Source organism: Triplophysa rosa, linkage group LG12, assembly GCF_024868665.1.
Source record: "Triplophysa rosa linkage group LG12, Trosa_1v2, whole genome shotgun sequence".
Classification (NCBI taxonomy): domain Eukaryota; kingdom Metazoa; phylum Chordata; class Actinopteri; order Cypriniformes; family Nemacheilidae; genus Triplophysa; species Triplophysa rosa.
In genome coordinates, this window is record NC_079901.1 from 6,857,104 (window position 1) to 6,882,967 (window position 25,864).

Consider the following 25,864-nt stretch of genomic DNA (forward strand, 5'->3'; position numbering starts at 1 on the left):
TTTCCTCGTCTTTTATCAGTTTGTTTACACTTTACGTAGTTACCGTTGACCTCGTTTGGGTGTCATTTTGAACCACTAGACATAACGGCTTGTTTATTTAATTTTGTAGGATTAGATAAATATTCTCATGGTCATTGAAAACAGATTTTAAAGTAGTTATTCAGAACAAATTTTTGTGGCTACACATCCTCGTCCACTAATACGTTTACTACTAATTTATGCATTTGGCAAACACTACATTTATCCAAACCAGTGCATTCAGTAAACATTGTATTCCTAATAAAAAAAGAATGTTTTTTTCCTCAAATTTAGTCATAAACAAACAACAAATATCAACTTTAAAAGTTTGTGCGGCCTCCATTGACCTTTCGGCGTAGCTAACAGACGCAGTAAGCCTGCTAAATAACATAGATTCAGACCCTGTGTGTGTGCGCGTATTAAATCATCTGTCTTGCTATCGAGTTGTGCATATAAAAAAATATAGAGAAAGGGCTGGCAGGCCGAGCTGTGAAGGATGAATCAGTGTGTAAAAAAAGAGTGACAGAGAAGAAAAAATGGTAGAATATAGGCATGCTGATGCATCCCCTTGACATTTTCACAACACCTTCGAACCACTCTCAAGGGAAAAGCAGCGTTGGGTCTGTACGCTCCATCTCACGTTGTATTGGACTCATACCACGCGGGTCGGATGCACAGTTAAAGATGGAAGGAAGTGACATATGGTTGTGTGATCACTGTCAAAGTCATTTTAAGCAAGACACTGTGTTTGGCGGCCATCTTGGCGATGCCCCCTGCCAGCTTTTTTCTATGCCTGTACAACTTCCATCTGATGAAATCTCTTAAAGGGATAGTTCACCCAAAATAAAAATTCTGTTCAACCTTGTGTTGTTCAAAACCTGTATATGACTCTTTCTGTGGAACACAAAGGATATTTTTGGATAAAGGATAATACCATCCTGAAATTTTGAGAAATGTCTTTGTTGTTTTGTGTCTATGCAATGGAAGTCAATGGGGGACAGTGTTGTTTACTTATCGACATTCTTTCAAATATCTTATTTTGTCCCTTTAAACTAGATTTACACACTTGCAGATTATTTTATGTAAAGCCCCAACACTTCACAGAAATGCTTTTGCTCCGACGTGACATTTTTTGTGTGTTTTCCACAAATGCGCATGTGCATCGTAGAGCGATAACACCAGGAGACGCCTTTGCTAGTTCTCCGATTGGCTGTTTCATTCAAATTTCCATGTTCAACATTAAGCGTTCTCCTGTTCGGTTTTCAAAGCGTGGCATGTCTACACTTTTAACTGTCTCTGGTGAGGGACGCAGATCGTGTGCTGTTGCGATTGACAGTGTTCCACCCTAAGGGGACATTAAGTGTGCCAAACAGTTTGACAAGCAGCACATCCAGAGCGTTCTGTACGGGGACTCGATTCCGAAAAAAGTAAACTCTGAGAAACAGATGGTAAATGGTCTGTCAGGAAAAGGGATGTTTTCAGGAAAATTGTGTGGAGTGTTAATGCTAAGAGTCAAGAGCGCAAGCAGGAGCTATGGTGCTGACCATCTGCTGGTGCGGGTTTCTGCTTCTGAAGGTAAATATTAGCAAAGTTTGAAGAAAACTGGAAAAACAAGTATCAAAGCCATGTACTCTGAAGGAGAGGCTGCGTTTAACATCGCAACATGTCTGCAACACGACGCATGCACTCGCAAACAAACATACTGAGTGGTACGTGTGTACCCAAGTGCAGGATTCATTACGTTTCCTCATCCATTTCAGAAAACTTACCGCCGTAGCCTCTTCTTCTTTTTGGTTACTAACTTGATACAGTCCCACAATGTGCTCACAGCGTGTGCGGGACGTGCTGGCAGCCAGCGTGTCATCTCTCTCCAGTACATAAACGTATTACTCTTCCTGCTGGAGCTAAACGCTGCTTTTTTCCCTCTTAAGGACCTGGATTGCTATTAGATTACTCGCACACAATGGGGCGTATTTTCTAGGCTCTCTAAACTGGCTTTTCCGCGGTTTACTAAATGAGATGGGACGAATGCCACCGTATATATCAGAGGCCTGAAGCAGGTCCAGTGTTGTGCCTCGTGCCTGGGGAGGGACGGGGATCCGGTCGGGCTGCTGGCCCGGAGAATGGCAGCTGTGTTAGAAGCGTGCCTCAGCACCGACGCTGTGTGTTACGGGAGGCGTTGTAGCTGGAGTGGGACCCCCACCCTACAAATGCATCCGTTTGTGCAAATGGGACGGATACGGGGGTTCCATCCTGAGCTGCATTAAGTAAAAATATACGTTTTATGACAGTGATCAGCCAAAATGTACTTTTTTCATTTACTCATCCTGATGGCTTTCTTTATTCTGCAGGACACAAAAGAAGATATTTTGAAGAATGTTGGTAACCAAACAACACTGGGCCCGATTGACTTCCATTGTATGGACACAAACCACTGAGCCATTTCTCAAAATATCTTTTGTGTTCCAATGAATCAAGAGTCACCTACAGGTTTTGAACAACATGACGATTAATAAATGATGATAGATGTTTTTATTTTTAGGTGAACTATCCCTTTAAAGCCACACTATAGCACTTTTGCTGACGGCTCCCCCATGTGGTTGATAAGTGTAATTGTCTGTTACCAGTGTCGTAAATAATGTCGCTGTATAAGCTTCCCTGTGGGCAGCGCAATACATGTGAATTTGTTGGCTAAACTGATGAAAACGGCGAATGCAGAAACGTCGTTTGGAAACCATTTCGCACTCTTCCGCAGGCAGGGGATGGGCGGGGCTGTGTGTACCAACCCGAACACAGAACTTACAGAGTGTGCTTGATGCCGCTATGAGGCTGCTCAGGTAGCACCGGGAGTAGAATTCGTCCAGTTAAGAGTTGTTCTACTACTGAACTCATTTTAGAGACATTATTTTAAGATAAAAAAAACTACAAAGTGTTGCTTTAATGCACATAGTGTTGCAGCCATGCAAACTATATTGTAATCATTGTAGTGACCTTGACCAATACTATACTATGCAATACGGCTTGTTTTATGTATTTAAGTTTTCCACAGGTCCCCGGTCAGTGCTCATGGCAGCAAAACGAAGTGGGTCTTCCGCCACCAGAGCGGACCACCCTGTATAACCACCACAGCCTTTGCTTTACATCACAGACCCACAGTCTCCGCTCTGAAAGTGTGTCAGCATTGAGAGACGATCACATATTACGTTGAGGGAGTAATCACACATTACATCTGGCTTGTTAAATGCACTTCACCGAGGCATGATGGGTGCACGAAAGCTTTGATTCATTGTCACACATTGATTAACTGAGATTGTTTTGAGAGGAGGACACGAGCAACGGGGACTTAATGGACGCCTCTTTTGACTTACTCATGTACCTCTTGGGCCCATTTCCGTTTGATTATCGAGCTCCACTTTATGAGCTTCTGTGTCTAGCCTGGCTGCAAGAGCAAGGTAGAGATTGATCATGTTAACTAAAATGCCAGCCGTTTGTAGGTACAAGCCTACGTTTTCTTCCAAGATTACATTCCCTACATGTCTACAAGCGATCCCCCTCAACTTTTTATTTGTCTTTGTTGTGCGTGTCAAAGGCACCGTTGTACCAATGACAGCTTTCTTCCTCTGGTTTATTTCTCTTGCCGTCTGTTTGTGCTTGCCTTTGTCTCATAGCAACTTAACTAGTTTTTATTGTGTACAGAAGTGCTTACTCTCTCCAAATTGCCCTCGGATTTGCCCTCTATTGTTCAACGCCAGTGTGAATGCTATAATTACTGTCCATCTCCTACTTTGGAGGACCCCTTCAGCCCTGATATTGTAGTGGAGGAGGAACTGGGGGCCATTGTGACCGAAAGCTTCTGGTTCCTCAGTGAGATGATTCGGAAGCCGTATAATTACCCTTCCCTTAACAGCTCCGAAAGCGGAGGCTGACCTTTGTTTGCGATGGTCCAATCAGACAACAGAGCACTTTACTGTACCTCTTCAATGTCTCTGTTGAGCTAAAGTGAGCTGGGCTCCTGTTTCAGACTCTCTTCCCCTAGATCTGTCTTGTTTAAGTAATGCTGGCGGGCTGTAGGTCGTGTGGGGTTTTTACAAGTCATTGCCTCTGTTTCGACTCTGTCACTGTAGCAAACGCAGACGGAAACAGGGTCAGATCAAGGTGTACAAAGACACAGGTGTTCCCAAAGGTAGCTGTGCAGAGGTTACCAGCCTTCTATCTGTCAAAACCAATGAATCAATCAGTCTGTCGTCTCCGAGTCCCTGCTGATGGGTCTGTACACTCCAGTCAAAAGCATTTCATCCGGTCTTTATTAAATAATATATCTTTATTAAAGGGTACTGCTATGCCTAAATCACTTATTATTGCTCAGAATATTCATATTTATCTGTTTAATAATAATAATAATAATAATAATAATAATGGTTATTATTGTTATTAGTACTTGTTCATTATAATAATAATAACAACAAAATATTACAATATCAATAATATTACTACTAATAATAGTAATAATAATTATAATAAACACCACTACAATAACAATAATATTACCACTAATACTAATAATAAAAATAATAATAGCGATAATAATACTTTACAGTATTATTATTATTATTATATTAATAATGTCAGAGTGGAAATAACATGAGGAAAATAACAGTAAAAGAATTGTTTATTTTTTATATTTAAGGACAGTATCATGCGTTCATTCTCCTTGTGAAGTTTGCACATCATTGACCTTGAACTGTCTGTTTTAACAGCCTTCAGACACTTATAAACACACACTCCATACTGAAAGTATCCCTGTTTGCACTGTATGGACAACATTGCTTCTCTTTCTTTTGCTTCTCTCTGAATGAATGGCAAGTTTCTGCCCCATCGGTCATGAGACCCGATTAGTTTTAAACTTGAAAGTTTCTTCTCAAATTTACATTTTTCCCAGATTATCTTACAAGCGCCCCCGGTCTAACTAGAATTGAAACACTTGCCTTTACTTGTTGAGCACTCATGAGTGATGTTACTCAAACCAGTTTTTCTACTTTTCTTAAAATGGCTTAAGCAGCGGAAGCTGATGTCTGATCTGTAATAGACACTAGACTCTTCAGAATCATCTGTTACGGCCTCATTGTCAACAGATACCTGTTGAACCTTTCCTTGTATCATTTGTTGGACTCGGCCTTGGCAACTGTGTATTTTCCCTTTATTTTCTTTCTTTCCCCTGCAGTATTTTCAAAGTTTATGAGTGCCAGGATTAAGCACACAGGTTTAAAGTTACTTCCTCTTTGCTAAGGTCCCTCTGTAGGAGGTAATTACCTCTTTTGCTACTCATAAATAAGAGCGAGGAGGACAAGAGGGGTGAGGGTAGATGGTGTAGTACGTGTTTGTGCAGGAAGTGAGGCCAACACAGCACCTGATGGAGAAATATATCCACTCGGGGGTCTCTTACGACGAGTTTGTTAAAGACACAGAAGTCATGGGCCCGCCGGGGACACATCTGCTTTGGACCTACAGGCTGGGAAAACAGAAACAGGAAGTTTGAGCGTTTGAGCATATGGCCATTGTGAGGAAGCATGACGGGGTGCAAACGTAAGGTCAGGTGTTGAGGAAGTAGAGACAAAGAAATTGTATGAATGAAAACAAGAGTACGAAGAAAGTCAAGGGGATGTATAGAAACAGAAGTATGAGTAATCAGTGCATGAAATTGAGACAGAGAGGAAGGAATGGTGAGAAGGGGGCGGGGGACGGGGTTGAGTGTTGACACATCGATCTCAGCTGGAGGGCCATAAGAAGGTCACCGTGCAGACAAAGGCCAAGGGCTTGCCAAAACAAGACGCAAAGGCATGCGGTCGTGTTTGACCGTGGGGCCGCATGGTATTCAGGGTTATCTAGAAAGACAAATCCGTTTTGTTTTAACCGACCACCAATGAAAAAGAATCCTTCACGCATTAAATACCTTCGAACTCTGTACGAAAAAGACAAACAGCGTTCGTTTACTATTACTAATTGCCCGGCTTCTTTATTGTAGCTTAATTCGAGTGGCATCTTTCGGGCACAGTCGGGCTGGATCCCACATTGTTTCCATTAATAGGTGCTTGAGGCTGTCACGGAGATGTTTACAAATGAGAAATAATTAGGATGGAGTAGTGTGGGAGGGTTTGGCAGTCAGGATCAGAGTCGGGGGGGATTCACCGTCATTACGCATGCAGCCAGAGTCTACATCCGGAGCTCTTGAAGACCTAATGCTGCCTGTAAACATGGACGCTTTACTTGTAATTAGTTCTGATGTTTGAAGTAGTGGTGCATAATCAGCATGCTAACCACAAAGTCATAATTGTTGTAAATAGACTGCGGTGTAAAAATAAGAGCTGGTCGTTGTTGTAGACTTAGAACTATGTTTGCACATTTAACTATTTAAGGATCATTTAAAAGGAAAAATCAAGGAACAAAGCACATGTGGAGGACTCCAAATATCATTTTAACAACTTTTTTCGTTTGTTTTCAAAATCAACGAAAATCGGTTATAGAGTAACTACATAAAAATTTCCTTACCGCAATTCGCAACCGTAATCTTACAGTAATGATTTATAATACGATTTTGCAGGAAATGTCCATTTGACATCATTTGACAACCCATGCAAATATAAGTATGCTCAGTTGCATGCAGTTTTATGTTTTAAACACAGATGGCGATATAGAGGCAAAAGCTTTAATTAGATTTTTTTTATTTCGTTATAAATTAATTGAATTATTTATAGTCCTTTATTAATATATTATAATCCTATATTATTATATCAATTTTTGTACCTCCCTTCTGACTTTAAACTATCTAAATGGATAGTTACCCAAAAATGAAAATTATTTTCTTAAATATAATGACGATTTTTCGTAACCAAGCAGTTCTGGGGCACTGTTGAGTATCATAGAAGGAAAAACTGCTATGTCAATGGTGCCCCAGAAGTGTTTGGTTTCCCTTTCCCAAAAATACCTCCTTTTGTGTTTAACAAAATTTATGACAGAATTTTCATTTTTGGGTGAACTGTCCCTTTACGTTAAGGTATGGTATGTGGTGTGTTTACAGTGAATGAATGAATCATTAAAACATTAACTAGGTTTACATGGCTTGATGCTTCCTGTGGCTTAACTAATCTCTTTGAGAAATTGCTTATATCACGGGTTTGATTCGCAGGTAACACAAACCGATAAAATGTACACTATGAATGTTCCATTTAGCGTCTGCTAAGTGCATCAAAATGTAAATGATCTCATTTTAACGGCTCTCTTCCTGTTTCTCTCTTCTTCTGTGCAGCAGGGAACGGGCAGTCGGTGCAGACGGACCCCAGTAAATCTGGATTTGTGGGCGATACGGTCGAGCTGCGTTGTCTCTTCATCAACAGCAAGCCACCAGTAAAGATCTCTCAGGTCACCTGGCAAAAGCTGATAAATGGCACCAAGCAAAACGTGGCCACTGCGAACCCGGCCTTAGGTGTGTCGGTTCTGCCCCCTTTCAAAGACCGCGTGAGCTTCAAGCACCCCGCCGTGCGCCAGAGGACCCCTTCTTCTCTCGAAGACACCACCATTGTGTTCAACACCCTGCGGCTGTCTGATGAAGCAGCCTACATCTGCGAGTACACCACCTTCCCAGCAGGCAACAGGGAGAATATGGTCAACTTGTCTGTCTATGGTAAAGTCACCACACTGGCAATCGGCAAAACGATATAATGTTGATTAACCGATGAAAGACTTCATTCAAGAACATTAGGTTGATACATGTGTTTGTTCAACTTGAGCCAAAAAATCTGAAATTGTTTGTATATTATTTGTACGTAAATTGGCCAAAATTGCATTGAAACACGTTTTTGTGTGTATGTTAATTATAAAACTATGTGGTTTTCTAGTGTTTTCACAGAAAATTGTGTTGGCAGTAACAAATTATATTAGAAATGTTTGACAGTTGAGTCAAAAAGAAACAGGTAATTGGTTAACCTGCTGGTAACCTTCTGGTTAACCTACAACCACAGTATTGGTTACTGTACAACGAGATTCAAAGCAGCAGGCTTATGCCACACATATAACTCCATTGAGAGCATGACAGTTTCTTGAAAATTCTCAGCACTCTCGACTCTGATGAGGTGCGATATTACCAGTCAAAGGTGTCATCCTGGTTAGCATCTGTTAGGGTGTAAATGGATGTTGTTTCAGCGATATTTTATTCATGACCCTAAAAACCCTTGAGGAAAGTCATCTTTGTCCTTGACCGTCTTGTTTGTGATGTGCTCGGTACAACCTTCATGCAATTGAAATGTATTGATCAGCTTTCGCAATAGAACAGTAGCATATGCACACACACACACACACACACACACCATCACACACACACAATCTTCATTTTCTCGCCCTCATGTCGTTCTGACGCTCTATTATTTTAGCAGAAAGTCCAAGTAGTTTATTTCCATACAGCAAAAGTAGATGGTAATTTATGCCGCCGAGCTCCAAAAAGCACAAAAGGCACCATAAAAGTCTCATGTGCTATATTTCAAGTCTTCTTAAGCGATACATTAGCTCTGGGTGAGGAAAAGACAGAAAACGAAGCTATTTTTCACTTCAAATCTCCTGCCAGAGCTCACAGATGTCATTCACGCTTCCCATTGGAAAAGTCAAATGACACCTCGCGGGGTGTCATGCCATAACATTACTGACGCCAAACACCCGTCACATGATCCCAAAGCTGTAAAATATACAACTGTAAATGAGATTTGAGAAACACGGGAAGTTAATCAGTTAACAACAACCTACATTGTATTTTCCACTCAGAGCAAAATATTAAGATCTGTAATATTGCGTGTGCGTTAGTTGCACAAGCAATTTAATGGCCCTTTTAAAGGAATAGTTCACCTTGGAAATGAAATGCATGTCATTATTTACACGCCCCCTTTTCATTTCAAACCTGTATGACTTTCTTTCTTCTGCAGAACACAAAAGAAGATATTTTGAAAAATGTTGGTAACAGAAAACCGTTGGTCCCCATTGACATGCATTTGAAATCAATGGGGAACAACGGTTTTTGGTTACCAAGATTTTAAAAAATGTCTTCTTTTGTTTTTTTGCAGAAGAAAGAATATCATACAGGCTTAAAGTGACAACAGGGCGCGTAAATTGTGACAGAATTTTCATTTTGAAAGGTGAACTATTCCTTTAAACACTTTTTGACCATAGCGAATCGCCATTAAAACTATTTGAAAAAGGCATGTTCTAGATTTAAGAAAATAGAGTCCACATCACATCTATAATGTCAGGGGTTTTTTCAGATGATAAATGAAAAACATTGAAAATCAATCAAAATCCATTTAAATTTTAAGGGCCAACGCATTTAATACGTGACACTACTGCGTAGGAGCTAAGCATAAACTAAATGTTATGATCTGTTGGTGTGGACGCTATACAGTAGTTATCTTAATAGTTATCTGTATGGTTATCATTCATGGTGCAAACTGGCCCAAGGTCCCTTTTTTGTGTTTCAAAGAAAATAACACGTTGGAACGACACAGGGGCGAGTAAATGATAACATTTTCATTTTGGTGGCACTAGCACTTTAATAAATAAATGTCCTAAATAGAAATCGATAAAGCTTTTTAAACACACTATACGTTCCACCATCCCTCTCTTAATACGCCGATCACACATGCGTATGTGTGTGTGAGATAAGAGAGCGTATTTGGTTAGAGACGTAGGTTGCGCTCCTACTGATTACAGATCTAATTAGAAATGAAGTGTTGATATGTTTTCCATTAAGCCAGCAAAAGGGGAGTATAGCTTGGCTCAAGCACAAGCCTTTTTACTTGTGGGGCTTGTTAACTCCCAAACCCATTTTGTATATCACTTTCTCACGCGTCCTTTGAGAGGCCTGACATAGCTGTGTGTGTGGGCAACCTGCGTTGAGATAACCGGCTCAGTGGTTTCAAAGAGCCTCTTCATGTAATATCGAATCGTGCCACAAACCTCAATCCCCCACTATCAACACTCTCCTACACGCACTCACACAAACACTCATCTTCCCTTTTGATGCGGCCCCTTGTTAATTGCTAATTGGCAGCCCATAAAGGTTTGAGATTGAATGACTTTGGTCACCGTGAGAAACTAACGTTTTCTCCATCTGTTTGACTGATGCCTTCGCTTTGAACGCAGTGTGGAAGAAAAATAAATTAGTGAATCGCTTGATCTGTATTGAAAGAAAAAAAGCCTTCGCATATGAGATTAGCGTATCAGAGGCAGTGGAACCGAAAACATCGTACATTAACATTTTTTTTATTTACAGTCTCTTTTAACTCTCAAGGGCACCTGGCAGTTTCCACAAATGCGGTACACTTTAGTCCTCCGCTGCTGCTTTGTTAAGCATTATAGGCTGAATTCCCTTGTTGTTTGAAGGGAACAACTTTGATTGTTTTCTGTCGTATAGGATGTGTTAGATAAACAATTTTTGTATAAGGTTAACATAGCATAGAAAAACAAGTATTCATTCAACTCAGCTATTCAACCCCGTTACCAAGGCTTCTTGAATATTTTATCACATTTTGTTCTTTATGGGTCTTGTAAGTGAGAACAACTTTGATTGTTTTCTTCATACTGGATGTGTTACGTATTTTTTTTTGTATAAGTTTCACATAGAATAGATAAGCAAGTATTCATTTAGCTCAACTATTCAACCCTGTTACCAAGACTTCTTGAATATTTTATACATTTGTTTTGTTCTATATGGGTCTTATACGTTTATCATTACAGGAATACCAACATTTGGTCTCCATCTAGCTACAGCTTAATTTATTTCTCAATCTTTATTTCTTAATTTTATTTGCCACCCTGTGAATTTTAATTTAATTATTTTTAATATTTGGTACCACCAATTTTTTTGAAAAGCACCTCCTTATGTAGTCTAACAAACTCATTTAATAAGGTGTCACCATTTTTACAGTTTACTTCTCTTTATCTCCAGCAAAACCGGAGACGAAGATGATGTTGACCTCACCTACCATCATCGCACGGATGCCGAGGCGTAAGATGCAAGTAGCCACCTGCACATCGGCTAACGGCAAGCCCCCCAGCGTCATCAAGTGGGAAACCAATCTGAAGGGCGAGGCCAACTTCCAGGAAACACGCAATCCTAATGGCACAGTGACCGTGCGCAGTAGCTACTTAGTGATGCCCAGCCGTGAGACCCACAGACAGAAACTCACCTGCATCGTCACCTACCGCTCAGAGCGCTTCACAGACAGCGTCATCCTCAATGTCCAGTGTAAGATATTTCTTGCTGTTAAAGTGCGGTTCAAACAGTTTATTGATCATTTTGTAATATGTAAACAACAGAGGGACAAAAAATTGTGAACGTATTTATATCTATTTTTTAAATTCCACAATCGTTAAAACAACATACAAATAACTGACCATTCCGAGCCGAATTAAAATGGTAAATAAAATGTAGAAATTGCAAAACTGAAGCATTTAACTTGTGCATCCATACTTTTTGTCCCCATTTGCATATATTTACAAGCTTATGCTGAACAAATTGTTATGAAATTTAAATATCTGCTTAGGCCAACAATCTTACAACATCCGCCTCTATGACTTTGCAACTTTTTGACATTCCACCCTTATTTCACATTTGTATAGAGTAGGACACAAAAATATGCTTTAAAACGATGTATATGTGCTCGGTAATGAGATATTCGTACGTGAGCTGCAGTTACACAAGTCCTGCAGAGGAGGTTCAGATCAGGAAGAGACGTGTCAGTGGTCTGTCTCATCCACTGCTGTGATCAGCTATTGTTTACGGCCGTTTAGAGCAGTATTACATCCCCCACATGGCTCTCATGGAGTAAATCCACCTCTCCACCCACTCTCTGCTTTAGAATACATTGTTATTTTGCTGGATCCGTCTGCGTGGAGGGCAGTGTTTAGGATTACGGTAAACTCCCGGTAGAACAACCTTGTGTTCATTCTTGATTTACTGTAAGGGTTTAGTTAATCAAGTTACCCTTTAGTATAACATTTCGAAATTGAATTTGCGAAGCCTCGTGCACGCTCGCGAAGGCAATTAAGAATAAATCTGAAGAGACGAAGAATTGACTGGCCGATACCGTCAAGTATGCGGCCTATTTTAATATCGTCATTAATATAAAAATTGTACTGTAATGAATTGAAATTTGGCATTTAGCTGAGGTTCTTATCCAATTAGGCCAATTTCTGGGATAGTTGCCCTGTGCAGCTTGCGGCTAAGTGGGTAGCTAAAGGGCACGGTGGTAGTTCTGGTGTTAGTAACCCTTCACTTGTTGGCTCTCGTCTCGATCGCTTAAGAAATAAACTCTTGACCTTTCAGCTACGAGCTCAGAGCATTAATCATTTTTATGACAAGCGCCCGTCGCGAAGTCACGTGACACGGAAAACCCATCTGAGATCCTGCCTGAAGATTTTGTTTCTGGTTACTGCAGATGAACCAGAGGTGAAGATTGAGGGGTTTGACGGGAACTGGTATCTGAATCGACAGAATGTGCAGCTGACCTGCGACGCAGACGCCAACCCGGCTGTCACCGTCTACCAGTGGAAACTGTGAGTTATACTCTTTGGTAACTTTTAAATCTGGAATACAAACAATTATTTTGTTGTTTAAGCTGCTCAACATAATATTAGGATAAATGAGTAATATTTCATGAGTAAAAAGCATAGGAAAAAACGAAATGGCCCATTTCGACGTTTAACAAAGAAAACATGAGTCATGCTTGCCTCACTATTGTTTGGAAATGTAGTTTGCAAGAGGATTCAATTCAGTATTTTAAGCTTTTTTGAAATAGTTGTCACTTTTCTTTTTTGCCTCTATACACTGTTTTTTACATCATTTTTTTACGTATTATTTTACATATTTTTAAAATAATTTGACGTAATTTTACAGTTTTTTTTACGTATTTTTAAAATGCACTAAAATTACAATTAATGAAATGAATTTACAAATTGGATGTAAAATAACATGAAAACATATAATTCTACATTGTTTAGTGCCCCAGCTGCCGCAATATCACAGCTTTTTACGGGTTTTACAGTTTTTTACAGTGTATCTACACCCACATACATTTTTATTAATGTGACCCGTTGGAAGTTTGCACAACCCAACTCATACTTTATTATATATTTTTTTCTCATTTTAGTATAGTACTTTTTGGCATTCTCGATCAACTTCATGTTTTTAAAGGTCAAGTTCAAGATTTCGTGCATCAAACATTTTTAGAAAATCATATTTTGTATAAATCACACAAAGGTACAAATTATATCGATGCATTTAAGGGTAAGCTCAAAAGGATCATGAGAAACATATTTGGATTTTATGTCTACAGATTTGACAGGTTGTGTAAACGAACATTATCAAGCTATATTAATGATTGTTTAAAGAGTCTATCTCTCAGATGTCATGTTTAATGTGACGCTATGACAGCATCGATGTGTTATGACTGATAAGACTTTAATTACCTTCCGTAAACGTCTCCTTCATTCGTGGTGGGTAGCGCACAATCATGATAAAGATAACTAAAGCTGTATACAATGGGCCTATTCAGAACACAGTGGCATTGATAACCTTTAAGCAACATCAAACATGAGAAAATAACCTACGCTTTGTTTATTTTCGACTTTCTACCTACCAATCCCGTATAGAAGAGCAGTGAAAGAGATGTAAAGAGAGATTGAGCCTCGTGTGTCATTTCGAGTCTTGTGACAATGACTGATGTTGACTTACTGGTGCTACAGGTTTAGGAGTAAACTATACCGGTGTAAAATGACATCATTGATTTGCCTAACAAATGAATACATTGAACACACAGCCTTGGGTCTGTTTTTTTCTTTCTGTGGACAATGCCAGCGTTTGTAGGAAAAGGTCAAGGGTGTAGAAACCATTTAAAAGGTATTAGTTGTATCATGCTTGTCTTTTTTGACATGACTAGACTTGAGAGTTAAGAGAGCAGTCCTAGCCAATCAGAAATGTGACCCTGGACAACAAAACCTGTCTTATGGGTCAATTTTTCGAAATTGAGATGTTTACATAATCTGAAAGCTGAATAAATAGACTTTCTATAGATATATGAGTTGTTAGAATAGGACAATATCTGGCTGAGATACAACCGTTTAAAACTCAGGAATCTGAGAGCGCAAAAAAATCAAAATATTGAGAAAATTGCCTTTGAAGTTGTTAATCAGGGGCACTGTGGCAGACCATCCACTCACAAAAATAAAGTTTTTATATATTTAAGGTAGGAAATTTACAAAATATCTTCATGGAACATGATCTTTACTTAATATCCTAATGATTTTTAGCATAAAAGAAAAATCGATAATTTTGACCCACACAATGTATTTTTGTCTTTTACTAAAAATGTTCCCGTGCTACTTAAGACTGGTTTTGTGATCCAGGGTCACAAATGTTCTTTGACTGTGACACATTTTGTGTGTTTTTGCTGCTGATGCTGGGTTTTTTACCTCTCTTTGTTTAAAGTCACAAACATTACATTTAAATGTCATTTATGCGTTTGTTATACTTTTGTTGAAATCTATGCATTTGATCAATTTGATTATTTTGGAATCAAACCCATAACCATTGCGCTGCCAAGACAATGCTCAACCGGAACTTTTCGATTTAAAATCATGTCTGCAAATCAGCCAATTTAGACTACAGGGCACACATTACATTGCATTACTGCACAGAGCATTTGTAAGTGAGATACACGTGGAAGATGACCTGTCTAACCTTCTGCCTGAGCTAAAATCCCTTGTGCAGTTTTATAATTCTGTGCCACACCGTAGCCGTACGCGCCGCGCTTAAACGGCAGGTAAAACAGTTATAAATGCCCTGACATTCGTCACAGCTAATTTACGTGTGTTGCAAATGTATATGCAAATACTGAACACCAGCAACAGCGGTGAACACAATAGCTAGTCGTGAGGTGCAGAAGAAAAGAAGGAATTATGCAGCGAAAACAGAGAGATAAATGTGGCAATTTGTTCTGTAATTAGGAAGCAAAAGCTGAGAAAAGAAAACATGTCACCGGACTTCAGCTGTGCCGGATTAATAGCTGGCAGAGCTCTGGGTCCACTGACTCCACGGACTGGGGTGGGTTTTAATGAGAAAGGACAAGAGGGGAAGAGAGAGAGAGCTGGACGGTCTGGGCTATTCAGAGTATCAAAGGACACATATGCGGCAGCCAACTGTGTGAAGAGGAATGAGGGACTCGTGGACGTCGCGGGTTTGAGCATTTTTATTAGTAATTGGTACACTGAGACAGGAAGGGCAATGAAAGAAGGAAGGGTTGGGAAATGAGTAAAAGTTGTGGGACGGAAGGAAAAGGTCTAAAGGGAGCGAGAACAGGAAGGAACAAGATGTTGATATATTCTGATGAATATGTGTTGAAGAATGCATCATCACTGGCGGGATGCTAGGGTACAGTAGTTTTCACGGTGCTGATATGTGATTGGTAAGATGTTCTCAGTGGTTTATAGGGTATTGTGATATGGTTGCTAGGGGTGCTCTGAATGGTTGCTCGGATGTTGCTGGGCGGAGTTACTGGAGCCCACCCCTAAATCTCTATTGATGTGTCCTTAGTTAGGACATTCAAATGTGCCTGAATTTATTAACGCCTGTATGGTGTTCATGTTTTTGTTTCGCTATTTTGATCCATATTCGCAGACTAGTGGACACACAACATTAATCAGTTTTGATAACAAACAGCCACAAAATGTATTTAAAATACTTTACAGATGTATCATTAATACATGTATTTTTTGTGAAAAGGTCCTTTTTTGTAAACAAACAAATATACATATACAAAAATTATACTGGTAATTACATAATCAATATAATATTTTGTTTCTGATATATGATGTAATTATTTGAGGCAGTTATATACATATGTGTATTTATGTTAATAATAATAATAAATATGATTATTATTTGGATTGTATTTTCTTGTTTTTTAAACTATACATGCTACATTTTGCAAAGAATAAACTAAACTTAACTAATATTGCTTAAGAATAATGATGCATCTTTATTGTATTTTATTGGTTATTTATTACACGGCTTGATGGAATGCTTGATTCTGATTGGTCAGTCGCGACATTTACAGGTTTGTTATTCTCAGATAACAACCTCTCAAAACTAATAACAGCAGCAAATCATTTTGACAGGGTTTTTTGACAAATTACATATAAATGTCTTTTAATAACATACAGTACATGACATTATATTTACAAATGATTCAACCAAATTGCCTGTTCGTGACATTTGAACGTCGTTTCTTACCTTAAACATGAAAGTAAACTGCTTTTCCTCGCGGAAGGTCTCCATTCGGTAAAAATGAGCTATGTAAATATTTCAAATTCACATTTCGTGTCCAGTTTTTTTCTCACGTGGCAAGTAGCCGTGTAATAAGCGGGTCCTTCGCGTCAGGTCCTGTTCACACTGTCGGGGCTTATTTCTGCGATAACAACCGGCTGCCTGTACATTATCCCTTACATATCGCAATACAATAAAATAGCGGTTGAATTATTTCTTTCTGTTTGTAAATATCCAAATATTTTCCCTAACATTATCGAATTCCTTTGTGTAAGTCAGTTTGGAATAAAAGCATCTGCTAAATGAATACATTTCAAAAGCAGTATTATTGGCCACTAAACAGAGCAATTTATAAAAGTGAAAGAATGTGCAAGTACAAGAATTTACTTAAGTGAAAGTTGGGAGTTACTATAAAACAAGCGAGAATATAAGAATAGGGGAAAAGCAGATTGAGGTGATGCGCGATCACAGGGAGAGAGCAGGAGGAGGAGACAGTGATGGGAAGCGACGCAGACGCCGGCGTGATATACAGTATATGAGGAGACGGCCACAGCAGCAGTGTAGAGCCCACAAGAAATGTGTTCTGAAGGCTCCCCTGGGCGCTACTGTGGAGGTCATCACAGCACTGTTGCAGAACATTTCAATTCACAACAACCATGAACACACACACAAGCACTAACTGGACTTCCATTACAAATGTGCTACACTGTGTAAATGCTAACTATTTTACATCATGAATAAATATTGCACATATGCCCTTTTAAAAACTGCTCAGAGAAAAATTATAAAAAGTCACTGTGTGATTGTAATGCTGGAGTCAGTTTCACCCCCCCCACCCCCTTCGCAGTTAGTCCCGTCTTAAATACTGGAAAGCTCTAATCTGATTGGCTGACTTTACTATCACATAAAGTCAATCCTAAAACCAAAGCATGACTGGACACATTAAACGTGGGTAGATCTTTATGCTAAAAACATTACTGCCTAATAATCTTGAATATATGTCAGAATTGAGATAACATATTGAGATGCGATGCTATTACTCATACACACACTTCCAGTTTCAGATTAGTTATTTTCGAAGCTATCAAACCACGTCATATAAATATACATAAAAGTATTTCAGCGTTTATCTCCAGACAGTTCATTGTGACATATTTCTTATCTATTTCTCCTCCAGTCTTCCATCTGCTGCATCTTATCAGCTTACATTGCAGGAGTCAGCATTTAGAGATACACATTATCGCTCGACGTGTTTTTGGGGCTGCAACCTGTCTCATGGGCCTTGTCCTCTATCAGGGGATGAATATTATAGGAAGAGTTTGGCAAGGAGAGAAATATGTTAGCTAGATTTAGCAAACTCATTTACATCTAGTGTTAAAGACAACACAGCCCTAAGAAACGAGTGTGTGTTGGTTATGGTTGTACGATGTAACTTTTAGTAGACATCTGTTTCAATGTCTTGCCTAAAAACAAATCTTAAATTCCGTCATCATTTATTCACCCTCATGTGGTTCAAAACCTGCATACGGCTCTTCTGTGGAAGACTAAATAAGATATTTTGAGAAATGTCTCGGTTGTTTTGTGTCCATACAATGGAAGTCAATGGGGGCCAGTGTTGTTTGGTTATCAACATGCTTCAAAATATCTTCTTTGCGTTCTGCATGATGATGAATAAATGATGAAAGAATTGTCCCTAAAATCGCAATGCAACCAATATGATTTCATGTATTAAGAGTGATATTCAAAATAAACAATTTGCGTTTATTATCTAAGCGTTATGCACGCTCACGTTATGCAAGCTCATGATTGGCAATTATAAGACCACCATAACTCTGAGATTCGATTTAGAGTACTTCGTGTCCATGCACTAATTTGTTTCCATGGCAACACTCACAATTAATGCAAGTCCAACGTATTGATGTTTATTTTCATTTTTAGGTTGAAACATTTCTGCATTTAACCAATCGTAAGACAGTAATGAATAGGGGATATCAAGCAGAAACGAGGGACAGAGACTTGTTAAGTGGAAATGATGAGCTGAAGGCGTCTGGTGACCGGCAAAGCATCATTGTGACCTCTGATAAGAAGGAAAGATAACGTCCGCCACTCGCATGTCAAAGAATGCGACCATTGTCTAGCCTCAGAGGAAGAACAAGGCAGGCTTAGACCTTCTGGACAGGTGAACCATGAAGAGACCAAAATAAGGTGACAATAAAAGTCTGATAGAGAGCACGTTTCTGACTTCATTGGGTCTCCTGGGGTACAACTTCAGGCAAAACATACCAAAGCCCTAAACGTGCCAACGAAACGACACATTTTATTGCACGTGAACATCACATTCTTGTTCTGTGTTTTCATGATCTTTAAATACTTGTTCCGTCCCGGGGCAACATTTAGGCCTGTGTGGGCCCGTACGCTTGTTTTGTGCACCTCCTGTCCGCTGATTTGAGATGTATGTACAGGTATGCCTGCTATGTTTGCTTCAACACTGCAGATTGAATCCGTCTAACCCTACAGTGTAGATATTGTCAAACCCAAACTGAATTGGTTTTGTATCCAAGCCAACTTTTGTTTCCATGCGGGTGGATTTAAATCTGCCATCTGTCTGCTTTTTTCTAGGCTGAATGGATCTCTTCCCAACAATGTTGAAATCAAGAACAACACCTTGTTTTTTAAAGGCCCGGTGACGTATGAGCTTGGAGGAACGTACGTCTGCGACGCCACCAATAGCATCGGCACGCGCTCGGGACTGGTGGAGGTCAACGTGACAGGTGAGTCTCGCGGCGGACGCTCGGCTGAGATACTTGTGCTTGTGTTACTGCTGGGAGAGCTTTACGTGGGGCATGGGCGATCGTAGCTCCAGAAATGTGAGGACATTTTTTAAGTCAAGAGGAAATAGAGTATCGTATAGATTTGGTTACAGAGATGCAACAGTGGTCCCAAAACGTATTTGGCTACATTGGAAATGTAATGCGTTAGAACACAAGTGGCATTTCAGAAACACGGCACCAGTACACAATTTGTTTCTGTGTTTGAAATGATGACAAAAATATTTGAACAGTTTTTGGTTGGCAAACATTCGTAGAACATGTGCATCGTTAAATGGGATGTACTACACCTGTGTGTTTGGACACCTGTGTGAACCATCCACTAAAAATCACCTTGGGACCAGCTGGGTAAAGTTCGTCACAAAACGACAAAAACGCTTAAAAGCTGAACATGGAGCAATCCAAGTTTTCGGGTTGTTTTGATCAGTGGTTCTCAAACTTTTCATTGTAAGGCCCCCTTTGTGTAGGGTGCATCACGTTGTGGCCCCCCAAATAAGTACTTATAATCTTATACTTGAACCAAAAACATATTCAGTTTTACAATGCTGGAACATCAATTCTTTTGGTTGGTGGTCTTATTTTTCTGATGTTTGATTGCATAAAATGTATGATAAATTTCTATATTTCATAAAATGCCACAAAATCTGTGGCCCCCTGGATCCATCTTGGGCGCCCCCAAGGGGCCAAGGCCCCCAGTTTGAGAACCACTGGTGTAGATGTTGACCTTCAATACAATGGTGTGACCTGACAGCAGCGCTGTCTCTTCCTTTCCTTTAATTCCTCAGTGTCACATCATACATCAGGTAATGCTGCCAGAACCCACAACATTCACACTCCCGACAGATGCCATGGTGCAGAATAAAGTGCCCTGTCATTTTCTTCCAAAAATAACATCACAGTTTTGTTGCCTCTTTAATATTGATCACACCCGCTTCGCGAGAACCTCACATTTCTCCGAGCCGCTTTTGCCTCCCACTTCTCCGCCGTCTCCTCCGCCGTTCTCGGCAAAAACAAGAGCTCCAGACGACAACGGAACAAAACTGCAAGCGTTCCCCTGCCTTCCCGATAATTGTTTGATCAAACGGTCGTAGATCACTCGCAGGCTTTTTCATATTAAAAAGGAAAGATGATAATCAAAGCAGGCGATTCTGCTTTGGATTGCAGAGCGGACGCTAGAAATTGGTGCCGGGGTGTTTGAAGAACGTGAAGGCTGCAGTTTTGTTCTGATAATGACTGAAAACTCTCTCGCTCGCTTGGATAAAAGGTTCTAACATGCATTCACTGCAAAATGGTATTTTCTTTGTCTGTATTTGATGTAAATATGTAAACATCATAGTTTGAATTTGGCAGACGCTTTTATTCCAAAGCAACTTACTGTGAATTCAAGCTTTTCTAGTATTTTATCAATATGTGTCTCTCAAAATCAAGCCCACAACCTTTCTTTATCTTAATAACTAAATGCTATTTAAAGATTCCTGTTATGGAATTCTAGCTTGGACCATTTTGTTGTAAGGATGCAGTACTTTTACTGGAAAGCAGAATACAGAAAATATTGTTTGCAGTGTTGCTTTGCATGCTAACATCATCTTTGCTGTTTGGCGTGTGAAAACGACATCTTGACTTTTCTCTGTTTATTTGTGTGAATGGGCGTGTTTGTGTGTAACCGCTCGGACTCTCTTGGTCCCGCCGTGTCTTAACCAGTGATACTGTAGTGGATAGGAGGATGTCATCTCATTCTTAGTGGGTTTTGCCGACAAGTGATAAGTGATAAAAGATGCTATTGAATGAGAAGCATTCAGTACCTCTGTTGTGGGAGAGTTGAGGTGGATTCGTCTCTTTGCAGCACATGAAATGATGCAGTAGTTCATGATGTGAGTTGACAGAATTGATTTCTCAGAAGTTGGTCCTTTGACACGTTTCAGTCATGTTTTAAGTTTCAACTTAGTATAAATATACATATAAACACAAATGTATCCATACAGTAAATAGTTCTAATGAATGAATCTGTGTAGCATACTGTAGCAGAGATATGATTTAGACTTTAAAGAATCCATTGAGACACATTTGAGATTCAGCAGGAGACCTAAGCAAAAGTCTTGGTTTACTGTTTATGTCCATTTAATTTCAATGCTGTGTAAAATAAACCATTCTCATTTTTATTTATAGTCTCATTTGGGATTTTCTATCTCCTATCTGTTCACCTTAAAGGGCATTTATTTATGAGATTTCTTTTCACAAACACTATACTGTAAGGTTATATCTCCTTTCTCAGCTTACCAAAGGTCACCAACAGAACAAGAACTGAAAGCTTTATTTGTTCTTTTCGACCTCTGTTTGGCAATGCCCGGAGATTGTTTCAGAATTGCATGTGCCCATTTGATGATAGATCCCTCCTCTACGGCAGCATATATCCTTTGATGGATCATTCCATCCGGAGGTCGTTGGACCTTTGTGTCTCTTACTCTCAGCGTGTGGGAGCGCTTATAGATATTGGAGTATCAAAATCATACTGATGAAGGGAGATTGTGGACGGGAAGTCTAAATTAATCATATTGGTGTAATGTGTTTCATGTCAGCATCACTTTTGATATGTGTTAATATTTTCAGTCGACTCAATTTGATGTGACAACTAAATTATAAGTTAGACATACCGAGGTTGACCACTAGGGCTGGGCAATATATTGTGCGATTATTATGCTCTCGTGAATGGCGATATATATCGCCCAGCCCTATTGACCACCTGAAAGGTGTAAACACATTATCAAATGTATGAGCTGCTCGACCAATAGCATGAGTTCAGGGCTATTTTATTGACCAATGCCGTTGCCGTTGTTTGGTCATTACTTTTGGGTGCAGAAATTGCGCAACAGCTCCACGTATTTCTGTGCTGCGCTTTAATGCTGCGTTGAATTATGAAATTCCTTTTTTTATAAGTTCATATTTTCATGCTATTTAACTTTCATGGCAGCAGCTGTTCTCTCTCTCTCTTTACGATTCTATATCTCATTCACATTCTTGGGAGTATTTCATTAATTCCCGTGACTGAGATATTCTGCCTACTCATAATGCATTGAGAAGTGTATTAGCTCTGTGCCTGGGGCAGAATCTTTGCTTTAAAGTCAACACAAAATCAAAATTATTTACTTTAATGCATGTTCCTAGTCGTATTTCGCGTAATTCATTTGTGCAAAACATTCCGTATGCTTTCATAATCTTTAATCAAAATCTAAAATCTAGGTCGGCTTCGCTAATCTAACTCACACTTTTCACACGCAATAAAGTCATGCATTTGTCCCACGAATATTCTATTTCGCTTGGAAATACGACAAACTACAGAAGTAAAATGGGTCATGAATGGCATTTCATGTTGACTTTAATTGGGACGGTGTAATCGAATCACCATCATTCCACAACGCATTGTAAAACCTTATTGAACGCCTGTCACGATTTTACAGCCCTTTAGTTTCGTTCCACGGCCAAACAAGATGCTAATAAGAATTTTCCATCTTTTTGTTTCATTGCTGGAGGGAGACCTCTCCACAGAAGAGCACGTATGGGCTATTATAGGCTTGTTCTTTATGGCAAGGGTTGAAGTGATCCTTCTGGCAAAACCTTTCACTGAAACACTATAAAACCAGTGTTCTGGTCTCATTCAAATGAAATGAGCCCATGCCAGAACCCAAGCTTCCAAGTGGCCGACTGTGGAAGAGTGGCAAAGACCAGACCAGTGCCAGAGTAGAGCGGCCCACGCCGAGCGGCACGTCTTGGGTTGATGGTTCTCCATTGTTCATTTGCCTCTGTCTGCCCGCACCTGGGAGGAAGAGGCGGTCGCTGGCACTCACTGAGCAGCTTGTAACAGCTGCAAGACTGTGTGGTGAAAATGATAACATTGTGAGGATAGAGCTCTGGAGACCTGAGAGGCACTCAACTCCGCAACAGCTGGAGAAATGAGTGACTCGTATTTTTCTTTGGTTTTCCTCTTTTTTTATGCCGGATCGAATTGGCATTAGCACTGGCAGGCTCGGTTATAGGCGTGTGCTGATTCTTCATAAACTTCAAACGCAATTTCACATCTTCCAAACAGCTTGGGACAGGCCTTGCTGAGATTTTCGCTCTTTGCATTATATTCATGCAAAATGAGGCGTCCTCTAAATAAGAACACACGGAGTGCCTCTGCAGTAGTCGTGTTTCGTAGTCGTGGTGATTTAACCAAAACCCTGCGGCCACTAATGCATTCCATATGACCGGGGCTCTGCATGCACGGAACGACCGCATTCGGTGCCCAGACGTGCTTGTAATAAACATTTGGCTCCACTGAAATTCACCTTGTCAAATGGAAATGGAAATGGAAATTCACGAGTCGTATACAGAGAGGTAAGTAATACTGTACTCGCATAGACATGTTGGGTAGAACTACTCTGACCCACCCCAGTGGAACATGATTAAAAATCTGTTTCGGTGGACGGTACCCTAGTAACAAAAAAAGCTCCGAGGAGCAATAATTTGTCGAGTTTTTCGATCGCTTGTCAAATGCACTGTAGATTAACATCTCCAATACTGAATCTTTCATCTTCTCACTGCCTCTCTTATCTAACTGTATGGCACTCTCACTGCGAAGATTTGCAGATGGGGCGAATGCACGGGGAGAGGTTCGAATTCTTTCCACCAGGTTCGTTTTGAGAGCACCAAACTGTGCTAACAGTTTCCCTAATGTCAGAACAAGGTTGAAAGACGGAAGCGATTGATCTTTCATTGTTCTCGCCATCTGAAACCGTTCTCCAATGGGCACTTTGAGAATAATGAGGGGTGAATGCAGATAACAACATTAGCATGTTGGCAGAAGAGTAGCAACCTAGCATTACTTAAGTTGTAGTATGGATTTGTAAGAAGTAATGACAGATTATGTTTTGTTTATTTTTATCGGGGCGGTAATGAAGTTATGAAGACCAAAGTAAAAGCTTTTTACCTCGTTACATTTGTAAATATGGGGTTTGTCTTAAAGCGATAGTTCACCCTAAAATAAAAATTCTTTCATCATTTACTTACCCGCATGTCATTCCAAACCTGTATGACTTTTTTCTTCTGCAGAACACAAAGAAGATGTTTTGAGAAACGTTGGTAACCTTCCATCGTATATACAGAAAACAACTGAGACATTTCTCAAAATATATTCGTTTGTGTTCCAAAGAAGAAAGAGACGCATACAGGTTTTGAATGTCGTGAGGGTGAATAAATGAAAACACCATTTTATTTATCCCTTTAATACTCTGGCAATTGAGTCATCAATGTTAAGTACATCAGTGCCCATGCCAGTGGCCAAACGAGTGTTTACAGTATTCTGATTCACATCATAGGGAACATGGGAGTGGAGTATAAGACACATCCGGTAGGCTAAATACAGATGGGGAAATATTGAGCGAGTGAAATTTGATTGCATCCACAGACAGCTTAGTCTGCCAGGCATGTGAAGATTTGTACCTACTATAAATTGCTTAATGTGTGATCTTTACGTGAGGCACAATTTTGGCACAAGCTAAACGGTTTCAGTTGTTAGTTCATATGGAATCTTTCAAAGACTCGACATCGCCATCTCTGTCTGAAACATGAAATTGCAGGTAACTTTACATACACTACATACTGTAGGTTGAAGTAAATTCCCCCAAAATATTTACCTGAAAGCTTAACTTTCTTTATTATAGGCAGTGTTGGGTGTAACTAGTCACTAAGTAATTAGTTACTGTAATTTAATTACTTTTTCCTTGAAGAAGTAAAGTAAGGGATTACTCTTATTTTTCTGTAATTTAATTACAGTTACATCTGATGTAATTTAACTAAATACAATACTGGAATATACATTAAAATTCAAAGTCTCACTTTTAAATGCATTCATTAATTTATCTTTCTCACATTTGTAATACTTTGGTTATTTAATAATACTACTTTATGTAGTTTTATTTTATTTATTTGAATAAATTAAAAGAGCCGTTTCATGTCCATCCTTGAATCACCTTGAATCAAAGTTGATATAAGATATAGAAAGTAAAAAGTAATTAAATACTTTTTGGAGAGAGTAATTTGTACAGTAATCTAATTACTCTACTGAATATGTAATTAGTAACTAGTAATTAATTACTTTTTCAGAGTAACTTACCCAACACTGATTACAGGCTTACTGTTGCAAACATGTGCAAGGTAAATTGACTTTTTTATGAACTTGAACAGATTTTTGTTTACATTTAACCCTGAGTAAATGTCATTTGGCATGGCCACTGCTGTGTGCTCACGAAGATGCTGCAAGATATGTCTTATTGAATTTCTTGATTTGTAAAGATGAGTCTAACTGCGGTTTGCCTTCAAGTGGATGCCTTCATCAGTAACGCCATAGGGAGCTGTAATTAAAAAAATAAGACGATTTATGCGCTGGCCGCTTTAGTCTTCTGAAACTGTGTGTTGGGCTTTTGTGTGGGAAGTGTTTAAGATGGCTGGTCTCATCTGTATGTGAACAGTGAGTAAAGAGTGAGCGGTTTGGTAAGATGGGGCCGTAATTATCTCATTATCGAGCATGAGAAGAGAAAGAGAGCCAGCACGTGATTCTTTCCATCTGCTTTTTTTTGTTCTTCTTTCTCCCCGACCCCAAACTCATGCAACTGGTTGAGCC

At 39.5% G+C, this 25,864-nt stretch overlaps 1 protein-coding gene across 5 annotated transcripts in view; it reads left to right on the forward strand.

Annotated features, from left to right (window-relative positions):
* The window catches only part of nectin1b (nectin cell adhesion molecule 1b), a 231,608-nt gene that overhangs the window by 57,568 nt on the left and 148,176 nt on the right, over positions 1–25,864 (forward strand). For all 5 annotated transcript variants that reach the window (XM_057348639.1, XM_057348642.1, XM_057348640.1 and 2 more), the window contains exons 2-5: positions 7,322–7,696; positions 11,003–11,302; positions 12,495–12,612; positions 18,998–19,149. In XM_057348639.1, the coding sequence (XP_057204622.1) occupies positions 7,322–7,696; positions 11,003–11,302; positions 12,495–12,612; positions 18,998–19,149 (945 nt within the window). The remainder of the gene's footprint in view (positions 1–7,321; positions 7,697–11,002; positions 11,303–12,494; positions 12,613–18,997; positions 19,150–25,864) is intronic.